Source organism: Megascapheus bottae, chromosome 28 (assembly GCF_031878675.1).
Source record: "Megascapheus bottae isolate mThoBot1 chromosome 28, mThoBot2.hap1, whole genome shotgun sequence".
Lineage (NCBI taxonomy): Eukaryota > Metazoa > Chordata > Mammalia > Rodentia > Geomyidae > Megascapheus > Megascapheus bottae.
In genome coordinates this window covers 15,066,786-15,085,189 of record NC_143536.1, presented here as the reverse complement: position 1 = coordinate 15,085,189, position 18,404 = coordinate 15,066,786, and the positions used below count along the sequence as shown (strand labels likewise).

General features: G+C 47.0%; 1 protein-coding gene across 2 annotated transcripts; it reads left to right on the top strand.

Moving 5' to 3' along the window:
• Positions 1 to 996: 996 nt before the first annotated feature.
• Lrrc74b (leucine rich repeat containing 74B) lies at positions 997 to 17,453 on the top strand. Of its 2 annotated transcripts, none has more exons than XM_090320585.1 (9): positions 997 to 1,144; positions 2,791 to 2,933; positions 3,625 to 3,757; positions 5,000 to 5,140; positions 8,724 to 8,833; positions 9,944 to 10,059; positions 12,856 to 12,934; positions 13,871 to 13,966; positions 16,321 to 17,453. In XM_090320585.1, the coding sequence occupies exons 1-9, from the start codon at positions 1,003 to 1,005 to the stop codon at positions 16,474 to 16,476; spliced, it is 1,116 nt and encodes a 371-aa protein (XP_090176711.1). In that variant the 5' UTR covers positions 997 to 1,002; the 3' UTR covers positions 16,477 to 17,453. The 2 variants fall into 2 exon arrangements, with proteins under 2 accessions (XP_090176711.1, XP_090176709.1); XM_090320583.1 differs by having other exon boundaries at positions 4,934 to 5,140.
• Positions 17,454 to 18,404: the final 951 nt, after the last annotated feature.

The window sequence follows — 18,404 nt, the reverse complement described above, 5'->3', positions numbered from 1 at the left end:
CCTGGGTTCGATTTCTCAGTACCACATACACTGAAAAAATGGAAAGTGGCACTGTGGTTCAAGTGGTAGAGAGCAAGCCTTGAGTAAAAGAAGCTCAGGGTCAGTGCCTGGGCCCTGAGTTCAAGCTCCAGGACAAGAAAAAGAAGAAGAGAAGGAGGAGGAGGGGAAGGGGGAAGGAAGAGAAGGAGGAGGAGGATGAAGAGGAGAAGGTGACATTGGCCAAGAACGCACTGTAATCATAATCTGTCTTGCGGAATTGAAACAAACCCTTTATACAACTACTTTTTTTTCTTTCTTTTTTCTTTTTTTGCCAGTTATGGGGCTTAAACTCAGAGCCTTGGCACTGTCCTTGAGCTTTCTCAAGGCTAGCGCTCACCACTTGAGCCACAGCATCACTTCTGGCTTTTTCTGTGTGTGTGGTATTGAGGGAATTGAACCTAGGGCTTTCATGCATGCTAGACAAACACTCTACCACTAGGCCAAGCTCCCCGCCCCCATGACTCTTATCTCCAATTAACCACCAAAAAGCTGGAAGTGGAGCTGTGGCTCAGGTGGTAGAGCCCTAGCCTTGCACAAAAGAGCTCAGAGACAGTGCTCAGGCCTTAGGTTCAATCCTCAGGACCCAACACACACACACACACACACACACAGAGATCCGTAAGTAAATAAATAAAAATAATTGTTAAAAAGAAAGTAGAGAGATGCGGGCACCTACAGGAAGAAGGAACGCCCCCAAAGCTGCCCACCCCTGTGCTTGGCAGTGTGCAGCGCGGTCGTCGTCCAGTCGCAGTTTCTATGGCGACCAGCCACGGGAGGTTGCCCAGGCTTCGGCGGGGGCGGGGGAAGTGGGGAAAGCTGCTATTGGCTGCAATGAACGCCTGTCGCCTATCTCCCACATACCATTGGTCAGTGAGGCTTAGAGGGCCCGCCCACACTCCCGGGCAGCCTTCCAAATGTGAGCGCTGCTAATGTACCGAGCTCCTGCGTGCAGGCAACTGAGAAATGGCCGTAAGGATGAAGGATCCCCGCGAAAGAGCTGGTGAGGAGGAAGAACTGCAGGAAGAAGCGATGGCAGCCGCTGGACCTTTGGCAGAGGTCCGAGAGGCTGGAAACAGTGATTCGGACTCGGATCAAGAGCTGGAAGGTGCCCGTGGGGCTGGAGGAGCCTGGCTTGCCTCTCACCTGGGTGGAGGAGCGGGCTGGGGCAGAATGGGGTGCCCTTACGGTAGTCAGAGTGCTTCGTGGCCTCGAGCTCCTCTCCTGGGCACAATGAGAGTTCCACCATTAGCTAGGCGCCCGTGGTTCTCCCCTAGCTACACAGGAGGCCGAAATCTGAGGATCTGGGTTCGAAGCCAGTCTATGCAGGAAAGTCCATGAAGCTTCCCCATCCCCCCCCCCCCCCCCCAGTCCTAGGGCTTGAACTCTGGGCTGAGCACTGACCTTGGGCTTTCTCAAGGCTGGCGCTCTACATTTGAACTCAGAACCTTATACTTTCACTTGGCTACCCCTCCAGTGCCTGTATTTTTGGTGGTTAATTGGAAATAAAGAGTTTCATGGGGCTGGGAGCGTGGCCTACTGAGAGTGCACTACTCCTGAGCCTAAAAAGCTAAGGGACAGGGAGCCAGAAAGCCAGAAGTTGAGGCTGGGAGTTTGGCCTAGTGGTAGAGTGTTGCCTAGCATGCATGAAGACTGGGGGTTCGATTCCTTGGTACCACATGCATAGAAAAAAACCTGGAATTGGTGCTGAGGCTGAAGTGGTAGAGCTCTAGCCTTGAGAAAGTCAAGGACAGTGCTCAGGCCCTGAGCTCAGGCCTAGGACTAGCAAAAAAGGGGGAAAAAAAAGCCAGAAGTGGTCCTCTGATAGAACTCTACCCTTGAGAAAACTCAAGGACAATGAACAGGCCCTGAGTTCAAGCCCCAGGAATGGTTTAAAAAAAAAAAAAAGCTAAGAGACAGCACCTAGGCCCTGCGTTCAAGACCCAATACTGGGGACCGGGTAGGGGGAGAGAGGAAAAATTCCACCATCAAGAATTTGCTTCCCTTGGGCCGGGAGTTTGGCCTAGTGGTTAAAGTGCTTGCCTAGCATGCATGAAGACCCGGGTTCGATTCCTCGGTACCACATACAGAAAAAAGCTGGAAGTGGTGCTGAGGCTCAAGTGGTAGAGCTCTAGCCTTGAGAAAGTCCAAGGACAGTGCTCAGGCCCTGAGCTCAAGTCCAGGACTGGCAAAAAAAAAAAAAAAAAAAAAGAATTTGCTTCCCAATAGCAGCACTAATAATGATAATTATAATAATAATAATACCCTTGCTTCTAGAACATTTAAATGCCAGACCCTGCCAAATATTTTGAAATAGGTTCAAGGCTGGGAAAACACAGCTCACAAGAAAAACTAAGCTAATGGATATATAGGGTTTACAGCCCACAGGAAAAGCTAAGCTAATGGGTATATAGGATTTAGAATTATTTCAGTACCCCCCCCACATACATAAAAGTTCATAAAACATTAGGCATTGAATTATGTTCTAAACTCTAAGTGCCAGTGATTGTATATAGGGATTCCCTTCTTGAATACCTGTTTGTTAAACACGTCATTTGAAATATGATTTAAAAATCAATGTTAATAAATTCTGTAATAAAGTAAAAACAAAAACAAAAAAAAACATTAGGCATTGAGCAGTGTCCTAATTCTGGGAAAGTTTGCTTTCTCTGTAATATAAAAGCAATAGTCCCACTAGCACAGGAAGACAGTCCATACAAGGTGAAGGAGGATTTGTCATCTGTCTCTTACTAGGTATCTATGGGCACCGAGAACGGACCAAGAATCCTGTCTGCCTGAGGTCTTGCCAAACCCATAGCATTATGCCTGCCTCCTGCTTTTTTCGACAACGGATTGCTGGAGAATTGAACCTTCGGCATCGTGGTCTAGGGCCCCAGGTACCTATGGAGTGACACTGGAGCCAGGCTTAGAGAAAAAAGACCTGGGAGACAATGTTTGCTTCTACTTCCTCCCCCTCCCCCTTTTCCCTTCCACCCACCCCTTACCTCTTCCTCCCTCCTCCTTTTTTTTTTTTCTCAGTCATGGGGGCTTGAATTATGGCCCTGGGCGCCATCCCTGAGCTCTTCAGCTCAAGGCTAGTGATCTACCACTTTGAGCCACTGCCCCACTTCCAGTTTTTTGGTGGTTAATTGGAGATGTGACTGTCAGGGACTTTCATACCCAGGCTGGCTTTGAATTGGGCCCTTCAGATCTCAGCCTCCTGAGTAGCTAAGATTGCAGGCATGAGCCATGGGCATCTAGCTGCTTCTTTATAAGTCCATTGCACATACTCAGCTGTTCTCTGCACCAAGTACGGGACACAGGATGGTGGTGGTGACTGAGGTCATTATAAAGCATGGGGAGGCTGGATCCAGGAAGACTTCAGGAGGCAAAATCTGGATGGAGCCAGAAACAGTAACCTCTTACTAGAGGGAGAAACAGGTGGCTTCTGGGAAAGGAGAGGCTTTCCAGTTAGAAAGCATGGAATGTAGTGAGCCCTGGGGACATGAGCCAGATGAGTAGGCAGCCATATTTGGAGCCCTCAGCTCTAGGTGGGCCCAGCCCTCAGGCCCCTCTGTTCTGTGCCAGGGGGCTCAGGCTGTGGCTTCTACATTGACTGCTAATCCCTCCATAAAGAGGCTGGATCTTCGGGACAATGGTCTCTGCAGGACTGGTGCAGAGGTCCTGGCAGCTGTCCTGAGAAAAAGTAGCAGTATCTGTGGTAGGTGCCGAGCCTGGGATGGTGGCTTTCCTTCCTCTGGGAGAAAGAGACCTTTGTAATTGGGCCCTGCTGATGGGGCTGGGGGTGGGGAGGACTGTCCTCACAAGATGGGGCACAGGTTGAGTTAGACACTCGGGGTACAGCCATGGCTGGGGGCCAGTCTTCCTCTGATATGCCACAATCCACTCACCCCACTTGTCCTCTCCTCTTCCCCATCCTGGGTGGATGCCCAATGCCTGATGCAGACACAGATGGGAAATGGTAGATAGGATGCATCCAAATGCCAGCCCATAAGAGAACCAATCTGTGAAAGGACCCCAACCATCTTGTAGTCTGAAGGTTGTGCTCAGCAAGTGTGACGTGGTCTGCAGATGATACAAATCCAACTCAAGACACATAAGTGCTTCCTGAATAGACACCTGGGCAACACTGCCAGTCCCTGGCAATCTGGCAGAGAGGGCTTCTGGGTAGGATGTGATGTTGTTAGACCCCCTTCAACAGGGGGTGTTACCTCTCACTGTATTGTTCTCCACAGCCCCACAGGTAGGGTTTTTGTTCTTGTTGTTTTTTTTCATTTTGGTTTGGGGCTTGAACTGTGGGCCTGAGCACTGCCCCCGATCTCTTCAGCCCAACGCTAATGCTCTATCACTTGAGCCACAATGCCACTTCCAGTTCTCTGCTGGTTAATTGGAGATAAGAGTCTCACGGACTTTTTTGTGCCTGGGCTGGCTTTGAATGTGGATCCTCAGATCTCAGCCTCCTGAGTAGCTAGGATTATAGCCATGAGCCACTAGTCCCTAGCTAGGTAGTTGTGTTTTTTTTTGTTTTTTTTTTTTTTTTTGCCAGTCCTGGGCTTGAGCTCAGGGCCTGAGCACTGTCCTTGGACTTTCTCAAGGCTAGAGCTCTACCACTTGAGCCTCAGCACCACTTCCGACTTTTTTCTATGTATGTGGTACCGAGGAATCGAACCCGGGTCTTCATGCATGCTAGGCAAGCACTTTAACCACTAGGCCAAACTCCTGGCCCGTAGGTAGTTGTTTTTTAACCCAAAAGATCTAGCCAGTAGGTGGCAGAGATGCCACCTGCAAGCCTCTTTGTCATGAGTCCGGAGGGTTGTGGGATGGAGGAAAGTGAAGGAGAATGGTGCCCGGCTGAACAGTGTTACTGGCCCTCCAGAAGTGGACCTGTCAGAAAACCAGCTAGGAGCTGCAGGGGCCCAGGCGCTCTGTGCTGCCCTTGCAGAGAACCAGACAGTGCAGAAGATACAGCTGGCAGGGAATTGTCTGGAGGAGCAGGCAGCTCAGCATCTTGCCACTTTCCTGCTGGCCCACACGAGGGTGAAATCGCTGGACCTCAGCTACAACCAGCTGAATGACTTAGCAGGTAATAGGTGGTCTGGACCACCATGGAACGTGAAACTCTTTCTTTCTCCCCCCCCCTCCTCCTCTTCTTCCTCTTCCTTCCTTCCTTCCTTCCTTCCTTCCTTCCTTCCTTCCTTCCTTTCTTTCTTTCTTTCTTTCTTTCTTTCTTTCTTTCTTTCTTTCTTTCTTTCTTTCTTTCTTTCTTTCTTTCTTTCTCAGTCATGGGGCTTAAATTTGGGGCCTAGGCACTGTCCCTGAGTTTCTTTTGCTTAAGGTTAATGCTTTACCACTTTGAGCCTCAGCACCACTTCTGGTTTTCTGGTGGTTAATTGAAGAGTGTCACAGGCTGGGAATGTAGCTTAAAGGTAGAGTGCATGCATGAAACCTTGGGTTCAATTCCTTAGTATCACATAAACAGAAAAAGCCAGAAGTGGTGATGTGGCTCATGTGGTAGAGTGCTAGCTTTGAACAAAAGAAGCTCGGGGACAGTGTCCAAGCCCTAATTCAAGCCCCAGGACTGAAAACAAACAAACAAACAAACAAACAAAAGGGTCTCACAGACTTTCCTGCCTGTGCTGGTGTTGAACCATGATCCTCAAACGTCAGCCTCCTGAATTTCTAGGATTACAAATTCGAGCCACCAGCACCCAATGAGCCATGAAAGTTGTTGTTCTGTCAGAGGGAGCGTGGCAAGGCCACATATCAAACATGCCAGAGAATATCCACGTACCATTTCTGCTTCCCATACTCACCTTAGCCTACGTTTCTTCTATTCTATTCATCTCAAGAATATCTCCTTGTTCATTGTTATATATGTTCACACTGTTCTAATGAAACACAGCTATAAGCTGTCCCTGGTTTCAAGAAGGATATGCTTATAATAGGCCTAGATGAATTACAGGGACTCACTCCTGAAATCCTAGCTCTTTGGAAGGCAGAGAATGGGAGAGTTGAAGTTTGAAGGCACTAATTTCTGACTGCAGTCCCCATTTTAACAAATAAGTCAGGCACAATGGCATATTCCCATAATCCCAGCTACTTGGGAGACTATAGGCATTTGGAATGTAAGGCTATAAACAAAGACCTGCCAAGACATTGTAACCCATGCATGTGTACACAAGGAGGTGGGGTGGGACCTGGGAAGTTTTTAAAAAGGCCTTTTGTGTTTGTCTGTTCGATTGCTCTTTTTTATTTCTTTTATTGTCATTATAAAGGTGATGAACAGACACATTTGCTTTTTTGATGCCAGTACTGAAGTAAGGGCCTTGTCTTAGGCTCTTGCTTGGCTTTTTTGTCCCCCTTAAAACTGGCACTCTACCATCTGAACCCCAGCCCCACTTCCAGCTTTTTGGTGGTTAATTGGAGATGAGAGTATTTTGGACGTTACTGCTTGGTTTAACTTTGAACTGTGATCTTCAAATTTCAACGTCTTGAGTAGCTAGGATTATAGACATGAACACTGCCCTTCCCTCCAAGCCCTACAGGGATCTGAGGAAGAAAAATATACCCATCTTTGAGAACTTGGAGCTATCAGATCCAATAGCGCTTACCCAGGCCTTGCTGAGAAGGTGCCAAGAATCCCAGCGTCTGAGCAAGGAGCTCTCCAAGGTCCTAAAAGTGTTTGCTGCCAGGCAAGCCAGGCAGGAACCATGCTGGCTGTGTGTTCTAATTAGTACTAAAGCCAGAAGTGGTGCTGTGGCTGAAGTGGTAGAGCTCTAGCCTTGAGAAAGTCCAAGGAGAGTGCCTAGTCCCTGAGTTCAAGATCCAGGACTGGTAAAAAAAATTTAGTTTAAGGCAAAAGGTCATAGGGCTTGAACTCATCCTGGGCTCTGTCCCTGAGCTCTTCAGCTCAAGGCTACCACCCTACCCTTGAGCCAAGCCCCACTTCCTGTTTTCTAGAGGTTAATTGGAGATAAGAATCTCAAGTCATCTTGTGCCTGAGCTGGCTTTGAACCTTGATTCTCAGATCTCAGTCTCCTGAGTAGCTAGGATTACAGGTGTGAGCCATTGCACTCAGATAAAATTTCTTTCTTTTCTCAAGGCAATTCCTCTTTTTTTCTTAACAAGAGCCAAGCCACCTGTCCAAAGCAGGAACTTTTTTTTTTTGCCAATCCTGGGCTTGAGCTCAGGGCCTGAGCACTGTCCTTGGACTTTCTCAAGGCTAGAGCTCTACCACTTGAGCCTCAGCACCACTTCCGGCTTTTTTCTATGTATGTGGTACCGAGGAATTGAACCCAGGTCTTCGAGCATGCTAGGCAGGCACTCTACCACTAGGCCAACTCCAGGCCCCCAAAGCAGGAACTTTTAAGCAATACACTTTGATAGAAATAACAGGGTTTTTTTCATAGCATCCAAATCCCTTTAGCCTATTTTAAAAGCCCCTCAATCTACTCCTTGCCTCATTGCACCTGCTTCTTCCTCCCACTTGCAGCTCTATGATTGGGTGTATCTACACAGATATCTCTGCCTATCTGCTCTTTCCTGTGATTCCTGTCTATTATGCATACATGCATGGTGGTGCCAGTTCTATCCAGTGAATACTGTGTCAGGAAAAGAGGATTCCCTTAGGTACACAAGCATGGTCAAGAAAAGTGAGGGAGAGTTCCAGGATAAACCACAGTTTTTTCTCTAACCTCCTTTTTTATTTTTATTATTTTTTGCCAGTCGTGGGCCTTGAACTAAGGGCCTGGGCACTGTCCTTGGGCTTTCTCAAGGCTAGAGCTCTACCACATGAGCCACAACACCATTTCTGGCTTTTTTCTATGTATGTGGTACCGAGGAATCGAACCTGGGTCTTTGTGCATGCTAGGCAAGAACTCTACCACTAGGCTAAACTCCCAGCCCTCTAACCTCTGTTTTTAATGAATAAACTGCCCCCTAACTTGGTCAGTTTTGGGTTCATAGACCAAAGAGGCCAGCCCAAGGAGTAGATAGCAAGATATCAGAATGTAGCAGAGATTAGGCATAAGGTAAGAACTGACATTCATCCTGTCTTCAGACAGAATCACTGTGTAATATCAAGGATGCAGACTCCTGTGTCTTTGCTGAAACAGGATGTAGCAAACAAACTAACAGGGATTTTCCCCCCATATTATCAGGCTTTTTCCTCACACACAATCTACTCATATTTTCTGTATTTCACCATAGTTCCAACAGAACTCCGTTTTCCTCCTTTTCCTTCTTTTCTTGACCCCACAAAAACCACTACTCTGCTCCTAGCCCCCCATTTATAGCTCACATCTCAATTTGAATTCATATCTGCCCAATTAGGATAAGTTCATGTTGTGATCCATTTGCCCAGCAGAGACTCTGGCATACGTTGGCATCAGTATTGTTTCTGTTGTTGTTTTTGCCAGTAGTGACCTTGGGCTCAGAGCCTGAGCACTGTCCTTGGGCTTTCTCAAGGCTAGAGCTCTACCACTTGAGCCACAACACCACTTCTGGATTTTTTTTCTATGTGTGTGGTAGCAAGGAATCGAACCCGGGTCTTCGTGCATGTTAGGCAAGCACTCTACCACTAGACCAAACTCCTTTCCCAGCATCAGTATTGTTTGTGAAGGGCATTAACAGAATGACTAAGACCGTCACTCTTGGTGTTTCTGAAGGAGAGATCCTTGGGCCAGCTCTGGCAGAAAATAGTGGACTCACTGAGCTTAACATAAGCTGGAACCACCTTCGAGGCTCAGGGGCTACAGCATTTGCCAAGGGATTGGAGGTATGAGACACTCACACAGTCATCCCTGGGGTAAGTCCTTTGGGGTAGGTGTTCCCTGTCCCACATCTTTGCCTCAACTGTGCTCCAGAAAGAAATCTGTGGTGGCTTCTCCCTCCCCCCAACCCTGGGGCTTGATCTCAGGACGTGGGCACTCTTTCCATAGCTTTTTCACTCAAGGTTGATGTTCATCCATTTGAGCTACATCTTCTTTTCTGGCGTTTTGGTGGTTGATTGGAGATAAAAGTCTTACACACTTTTCTGCCTTGGCTGACTTTGAACCACAGTCCTCAACTCTCAGCTTCCTCAGTAGTTAAGAGGCACCAGTAGATGCTGGTTAATTCACCAAATGGTGAATCTTGTGTCCTTTAAGCTCTGCTGAAAGGATGTTTGGTGACTTTTATTTCCTGGCCACATTTAATGGTCACTGTGCTCAGGTGTCAGTGGCTCACAGCTGCAATCCTAGCTACTCAGGAGGCTGAGATCAGAGGCAAAGCCAGCCCAGACAGAAAAGTCCATAAGACTCCATCTCTAAAATAACCAATAAAATGCCAGTCTAGAGGTAGGGTTTGAGTGCTAGAAAACCAGAAAAACAAGCAAGCTAAGTGAGATTGCAAGGCCTTGAGTTCAAGCCCTGATACTGGCAAATAAAAAAAAATACAAACAAACAACAATATTTTTGTTGTGCTCAGTTCATGTCTGTTACTCATTGTCAACCATTGTCTTTTTATATATTTTTTCCTTTTTAAATTTTATTTCTTTGATTTTTTTTTTGTTTATGTACTGAGGCATCGAACCTAGGGCTTCATGCATGGTAGGCACTTTACCACAAAAGACACATTCCCAGCCCCTCAAGCATCTTCTCTAGACAGACATTTAACTGGGACATCTGCAGTCTGAGACATGTCTATTGCTGACATACAAAGTTGCTTTCCTAACATAGTGCCCTTATGTCCCTGAAAGATCCTCTCAAACAACTCACCTTTACTCTGCCCTGGAACGTCTTCCCCGTGAAAGCTTGTCCTTGATCAGGCCTCCTGGATTCTGGAGCTGAGGCTCCCTGGCTTTTTGCATTTTCTGCCTGGATTTATGGCTTTCCTCTTTGGGTTCTAGGCAAACATCTTCCTGAAAGTCCTGGACATCTCTTATAATGGCTTTGGAGACTCTGGTGCCTCTGCAGTCGGTGAGGCCCTCAAGGCTAACAATGTGTTAGAAGAACTCAACTTGAGGTGAGCACGGGGTGCTGTTCTAGGGACTAGGACCATGGCAGGCTCCCTGCTATTGCATTTGATAACTGGACCTTCCATGGGTACAGAGGGAGCTCTGGATGGAGCTTGAGCCACAATCCCAGAATACCCAACTCTGACCTTCTCACTTAAAATAATTGTGTGTGTGTGTGTGTGTGTGTGTGTGCGCGTGTGTGTGTGCGTGTGCGCGCGCACCAGTCCAGGGGCTTAAACTCAGGGTCTGGCCACTGAGCTTGTTCTTGCTCAAATAGTGTGGGGTAATTTTGTTGTTGTTGTTTAATCACAGGCTTGAACCTGGGGCTTAAACTGGGCACTGTCCCTGAGCTCTGCAGCTTAAGGCTAGTGCTCTACCACTTGAGCCACAGCACCACTTCTACTTTTCTGGTGGTTAATTGGGGATAAGCTTGTGTCACAGGGACACAAGCGTAGCCTCATAGTAAAGTGCTCGCCTAGCATGCATGAAGACCCGGGTTTGATTCCTCGTGTACCACATACATAGAAAGAAGCCAGAAGTGGTGCTGAGGCTCAAGTGGTAGAGCTCTAGCCTTGAGAAAGTCCAAGGACAGTGCCCAGGCCCTGAGTTCAAGCCCCAGAACTGGCAAAAAAAAAAGTCTCAATAACTTTCTTACCCAGGCTGGCTTTGGACCACAGTCCTCAAATCTTGGTCTCCTAAGTAGCTAGGATTACAGGCGTGAGCCTGTCACACCCAGCTCAAAGCTAGTGTTCTACTACTTGAGCCACACCTCCATTTCTGGCTTTTTGTTTTGTTTGTTTTTATTGGTCATGGAGCTTGAACTTTGAGCCTAGATGCTATTTCTGAGCTCTTTCACTCAGGCTAACACTCTACCATGCTGAGCCACAATGCCACTTCCAGTTTTCTGATGGTTAACTAGAGACAAAAGTCTCACAGACTTGGGGCTGGGAATTTGGCCTAGTGGTAGCGTGCTTGCCTAGCATGCACGAAGACCTGGGTTCAATTCCTTGGTACCACATACTTAGAAAAAGCCAGAAGTGGTGCTGAGGCTCAAGCCTTGAGAAAAATCCAAGGACAGTGCTCAGGCCCTGACCTAAGCCCAAGACTGGCAAAAAAAAAAAAAGTCTCACAGACTTTTGTGCCCAGGCTGGCTCTCAGATCTCGGCCTCCTGAGTAGCGAGGATTACAGGCATGAGCCACCAGCACCTGGCCATTTCTGGCTTTTTGCTGGCTAATTGGAGACAAGAGTTTCAGGGACTTTCCTTCCTGCTTGGGCTAGCTTTGAATCATGATCTTTAGATCTCAACCTCTGGAATAGCTAGAATTACAAGTGCGAACTACTGGTGCCCAGTGTAAGCTCTTTCATACTCGAACAAAATCCCTACAATTCAGATCACAGATTTGTGTGCAAAGAATCTTCAGAGGGCCGGGTGGAGAATCAACAATAGATTCCCCTCCACTTATAAGACTTTAGTCTGGGTGAGCAAGGCAGAGCCCCGCCATAGGAGACATGCTTTTCTTAGAAAAGGCCTGCTGTGTGTGAAATGCTTCTCCTAGCCCTCCACAGGTAATGGAGTTCAAGGTGAGACTAATAGAAGGGAACAGGTAGGGGCCAGAGAGGTCATAAGCTGTGGCTGAACCCCTCTCCAGGGACACTAAGCCTCTCTTTTCTTCCCTGCAGAAAGAGCCAAGGAGTCAGGCACCAGTGGCTCACACCTGTGATCCCAGCTACTCAGGAGGCTGAGATCTGAGGATCACAGTTCAAAGCCAGCCCTAGTAGGAGAGTCAGTGAGCCTCTTATCTCTGAAAAACTACTCAGGGAAAGCCAGAAGTGGCGCTGTGGCTCAAGTAGTAGAACGCTAGTCTTGAGCACACAGAGGCTCAGGGCCAGGGCCCAGGACCAGAGTTCATGCCCCAGGACGGGCAAAAAAAAAAAAAAAAGAGCCAAGGCTAGATATAGCAAATGAGATACTAAAATCACAAGCATAGGGCAGGGAGTGTGGCCTAGTGGTAAAGTGCTTGTCTAGCATGTGAGAAGCCCTGGGTTCAATTTCTTGATACCATACTGTGTACATAGAAAAAGCATGAAGTGGGTTCTGCGGCTCAAGTGGTACAGTGCTAGCCTTGAGAAAGCTTAAGGATGGTGCCCAGGCCCTGAGTTCAAGCCCCAGGATTGGCAAAAAAAAAAAAAATCACAGGTATAGCCAGGGCTGGGATCTCTGAAGTCAGAAAAAGTGACCCAGGACCTCATGCTTTCACTTGGCTTTTTTGCTCAAGTCTGTCATTCTACCACTTGAGCCACACTTCTATCTTCTTTTTGTTGTCGTTGCTGGTTGTTGTTGTTGTTGTTTTTGGTTGGTTGTGGGGCTTGAATTCTGGGCCTGGGTGCTGTCCCTAAGCTCTTCCGCTCAAGACTAGCACTCTATCCCTTGAGTAACAGGGCCGCTTCTGGTTTTCTGGCAGTTAACTGGAGATAAGAGTCTCTGACCTTTTTTTCCCCGGGCTGGTTTTGAATTGCAGTCCTCAGATCTCAGCCTCCCGAGTAGCTATAATTACAAGTATACGCTACTGGCTTCCAGCTCCCTCATTGTCTTTATTCATCTACTGATGGGCACCTAGGCTGGTTTCATATTTTAGAGGTTCTTTTGCTCAGGGCTAGCACTTACCTTTTGAGCCACAGCACCACTTCGAGACTTTTCTGTTTATGTGGTACTGAGGAATTGAACCTAGTGCTTCACGCATGCTAGGCAGGCACTCTACCACTAAACCACATTCCCAGCCCAGTTATGTCTTTTCTATTGCAGCAACAACCGCATCTCTGCAGTGGGAGCTCTGCGCCTGGGGTTGGGGCTGCGAGTCAACCAGACACTGAGGATTCTTGTGGTAAGTATTTTCCTCTGGACCCCAGTCCAGACCTGCCCTGTGCCTGTTCACACGGACCCTCCACCCACACATAAGATGAGAAGCAGTGCACACGGGCTGCTGTATCCAGATATGGGGGTTTCTGATTTACCCATTGTGATACTTCCTCCGCATCTGGCCTGGTCCGTGCTGGAACTCCAGGGTAATCCAGAAGCTCCCCACATCTTGCTGACCCCTTTCGTCCTCTCCCAGAACACCCCTCGTCTTCACCTTCACCTTCTTCCCTGAGATTCCTCCTCTGGTCTTGTAGACACCGAGGGACAGTATCACCAGCCACGGGGTGGCATTTGGCTCTGCTCCCTATCTCTAGCCTTTCCCAGGCTTCCCTCATTTTCTCTCATATCTCTGGCCCCCATAGGATCCCAGATTTTCTTTTCAAGCTTTGATGTGTACATTTCCAGCCATCAGCTGGCTGATTCCCCAAATTAACACCAGTTTCAGTTCACTTTTAACACATTAGAGTTCTGGGCTCTGGTGATGTTCAGTTCCAAGTTCAAAGCTCTTAGCTCCACTGCTCAGAATTCTCGGCATGCATGCCAGAGTGCATACATGCCCCAGTGCACATAGGACTCACCCACACACATGCACACATGCACTGTTCTATTTTTCCACTAGCTGCACTCACCTCTTCCGGAAGACTCAGAGCTCTATTCTCCACACAAGTGGTATTGAACTTAATCACATTGAGAAAATAAGGGATGTCCCCTTCTCCATCAGTCACTAGGTAGGTACCTAATCAGTGTCCACTCCCTTCCTGTCTCTCCCTCCCTCCCTCCCTCCACCCTTACCTATGACACACCTGGGCAGATGCCACAGTGCATGACAGCAGAGATGACAGCTGCACGTGTCTTCTGGCCTCCTCAGGCTCAGCATCTCTCTGTTGTCTGTCTTTCTTAGGTTTCCAGGAATCCCATGAAAAGTGAAGGCTGCTTTGGTCTCCTTAAATCTGTCCGGGACAATCAAGCATCTGCTCTTGAACTGCTGGATTTCTCTGTAAGAGCTTCTCGTGAACTTCAGCTCTGGCCTTCTCAACAACGCTGTGAGCTATTATCATTTCCATGTTAGAGGAATAAAGTGAGGATTAGAGAAAGAAAATGTCCTGCCTTGATACCCTATGTGGCTGTGTGGATGTTTTAATGTTAATGTAGATCAAGAAGCCACTCCTGTTTTGCTCCTGATCTGAACAGGTAACAACTCTGAGGTCTTACCTTGGGTCTTACAGTCTTTCCTGATCAGGCTGGTTTTGAACCATGATTCTGGCAGGAAATATCCTTCTCAAAGAAAAGAAGTGTTGGGCACCATTGGCTTATACCTGTAATCCTAGCCACTCAAGAGGTTGAGATCAAAGGATCATAGGTCAAAGCTAACCCAGGCAGGAAAGTCTGTGAGACTCTTACCTTCAATTAACTACCAAAAGCCAGCAGTGGAACTATGGCTCAAGTGCTAGAATACTAGCCTTGAGCAAAAAAGCTCAGGAACAGCACAGAGACAGAAAGTTCAAGCCCAGAACTGAGATCCTTCCCTCCCAAATCCCTCCCCCCAAAAAAAAGAAAGGAGGAAAGGAAAGAAGGTAGGTATGGTGTCATACTTGTCAACCCAGCTACCTCGGGAAGCCTGGAAACAGGCAAATCATCTTAAAGGTGCATGTCCAGTCAGAATGGAAAACCCTGTCCCCAAAACTATCAGGTTGAAGCTGGGCGCAGGGGCTTATGCCTGTAATCCTAGCTACTCAGGAGGCTGAGATCTGAGGATCACAGTTCAAAGCCAGTTGGGACACTAAAGTCTGTGAGACTCTTATCTCCAATTCACCACCAGAAAACTGGAAGTGGCAATAGCCTGGAGCTGAAGAGCTCAATGCCCAGGCCCAGAGTTCAAGTCCCACAACTGACCAAAACAAAACAAAACAAAAACTATCAGGTTGGTCGGGAGTTTGGCCTAATGGAAGAGTGCTTGCCTAGCATGAACGAAGACCTAGGTTCGATTCCTTAGTAACACATATATAGAAAAACCAGAAATGGCAGGTTGCAGTGGCTCACACCTTTAATCTTAGCTCCTCAGGAGGCTGAGGTCTGAGTACCTCAGTTCAAAGCCAGCCCAGACAATAAAAGTTCATGAGACTCTTATCTCCAATTAACTACCAGAAAACTGGAAGTGGAGCTCTGGCTCAAAGGTAGGGCGGTAGCCTTGAGCTGATGAGCCCAGGGATAGTGCCCTGGCCCAGAGTTCAAGTCCCAGGACTAACAAAAAAAAAAGAAAAGAAAAAGAAAAAGAAAAGAAAACTGCAAGTGGGGTCTGGGGTGAGGGAAATGGGGACCAAGACATGAGAAAGGGTATCAATGTATGTGAAGTAATGCACCTTCTATCTGGTGAATATAATGTAACCCTTCTATTAATTACAATAAAAAATATATGAAAAAAAAGAAAACTGCAAGTGGCTCTGTGGCTCAAGTGGTAGAGCGCTAGCCTTGAGCCTGAAGAGCTCAGAGACAGTGCCCAAGCCCAAGTTTAAGAGGGAAAAATAATGTCTGAAGGTGTAGATCAGAAGTGGAAGACCTACCTCACAAATGCAAGACCCTCAGTTCAACAAACTGTTCCCATAATTCAACAGACATTTTTTTTTGCCAGTCCTGGGCTTGAGCTCAGGGCCTGAGCGCTGTCCTTGGACTTTCTCAAGGCTAGAGCTCTACCACTTGAGCCTCAGCACCACTTCCAGCTTTTTGCTGTGTATGTGGTACCGAGGAGTTGAACCTTGGTCTTCGTGTATGCTAGGCAAGCACTCTACCACTAGGCTAAACTCCCGGCCCCAACAGACATCTTTTTTTTAAGACAAGGGGTGTACTTAAAGCAAGAGAATTAAACCTAGAGGGCCTGGGTTCAGTCCCCACTACTCTCTCTTAACCTCCCAGAAAGAATGAAATTGAACAGTCCTCCCTTCATTCCCTTCCCTTCTCTGTTTTAGTAATTTGGGGAAAGATGAAATTGATGTCCCCAGGAGAAAACTGCTCAATGGAGCTTCTGGAGACCTGTGTATGCAAGAAAAATAATGGAGAGCTGGGAATGTCACCTAGTGGCTTAGTGGTAGTGTGCTTGTCTAGCATGCATGAAGCCCTGGGTTAGACTCCTTAGTACCATATAAACAGAAAAAACTAGAAGTGGCACTGTGGCTCAAGTGGTACAGGGATAGCCATAAGCACAGAAAGGCTCAGGGACAGTGCCCAGTCCCTGAGTTCAAGCCCTAGGAAAGAAAGAAAGACAGGAGGAAAGAGAGGGAGGGAGGGAGGGAGGGAGGGAAGAATAATGGAGTTCTCAGAAAGGAATAATTACTGTCTTGTATTGTCTCTCCTTAGGATATCCAAGTTAATAAAGAATTTGATGACTTTGCAAGCTCAGTGAAGGCAATTCTTCCAGGACTTTGCTTAAAGACTGGTATTCCTCGACCAGAGTATAAAAAAGAGTTGCTGACAGTTTTCAAACCATTGTCACCAACATCTACCACTAAGTGACTCGGGAGCATGGCTTCTTCGCTTCATCTTCTTCAATAATCCCCTGCAACTTCCATATGTGGCCCATTTGGTTCATGACACCGTACCTTCCTCTCTGTCCTAATGTCCTCAATGTAATCTGGGCTGTCATTCATTCCTTTTTTTTACCAGTCCTGGGGCTTGAACTCAGGGCCTGAGTACTGTCTTTGAGCTTTCCCAAAGCTAGGACTCTATCACTTGAGCCACAGCACAACCTCTGGCGTTTTCTGTGTATGTGCTACCAAGGAATTGAACTCAAGGCTTCATGCATGCCAGGCAAGCACGCTACCACTACCACTAGGCCACTCTCCTGGCCTTTTTTTTTATGTTTGTTTGCTTGGTTAGTCGTGGGGACTGGACTCTGAACACTGTGCCTGAGCTTTTCAGCTCAAGGCTACCACCTTACCCCTTGAGCCTCAGCCCCACTTTCGATTTTCTAATGGTTAACTGGAGATAAGAGTCTCATGATCTCTAGTGCTGGTGCTGGCTTTGAATGGCGATCCTCAGATCTCAGCCTCCTGAGTAGCTAGGATTACGGGAGTGAGCCACTGCTCCTGGCTCCTTTTCTTTTGTGACAGTACTGGGACTTGAACTTAGGGCCTCATGCTCCTGCTTAGCTTTTTTTGCTCAAGGCTGTTGATCTACCACTTTAGCTACATCCCTACCTCTGGCTTTTTGCTGGTTAACTGGACATAAAGAGTCTCATGACTTTTCCTTTCCCAGTCTGGCTTTGAACTGAGATCCTCAGATCTCAGCTTCCTGAGTAGCTAAGACTATAGGTGTGAGCTACCAGCACTCAGCCTGTTGTAACACAAGACCCTAATACTGAATTGAACATAAGGCCAAAAATGTCCCTGTCTTGCACATATTCATATGCTGGCAACCTTGGCAGATGAAATAAAATGAAACAGAAACAAAACAGAAGTGTAAAATTATCATTCTCAAACTCCACTTGCAACAATACAATCACAACAAATGGAAGACCATTGGTCAGTAAGCTTTGAAACTGCCTGTGATCTTTGATCCAATCATTTGACTACTCTACTCTACAGAAAAGAAAAACCAGAGATGCATAAAACAGTAATGCCGGCTAGTCATGGTGAAACACACCTTTATCCTAGCACTCAGGAGGAAGCCACGGGAGAATCATGAGTCTGAGGCTAGTTTGGCTACATAATGCGGTCCTGTTTCAAACAAAAGGAAAAAAGTGGGGGAGGGGCAAATAGGAAAAAAGAGGGGCTAAAAAGTAGTATATTCTGGGTGATTTTAATCAAAGTACATTATATACATGAATGCAAGTACAATTAATTTATGCCAGTCTGGCTTTTTGGTAGTTACTAGAGAATCTCATAGACTTCCCTGCCTGGGCTGGTTTTAAACTGTGATCCTCAGATTTCAGCCTCCTGAATAGTTAGTATTATAGTCATGAGCACCAATGTCCATCTCTAAATATTTTTAATAAAAGAAGAAACATTTTTAAAGTAAAAACAAAATGGCACCGGTGGCTCATGCCTGTATTCTTAGCAATTGAGGAGGCTGAGATCTGAGGATTGCAGTCCAAAGCTTTGGGCAAGGAAAAGTCCATGAAACTCTTATCTCAAATTAAATAGCAAAAAGCCAGAAGTAGAGTTGTAGCTCAAGTGGTAGAGCACCAGCCCTGAACAGAAAAGGCCAAATAAAGGATGGCACCCGGCCTCTGAATTCAAGCCCCAGCACCAACATAAAGACAAGATTTTCAAAGTAGCAAGAGATATAAAACTTCAAAAAATTTGATGCCAAGACTGGGAATGTGGCTTAGTGGTAGAGTACTTATCTAACATGCATAAAGCCCTGGGTTCAACTTCCCAGAACCACATAAAAAGCAGAAAAAGCAGAAAGTGGTGCTGTGGCTCACGTGTTAGAGTGCTAGC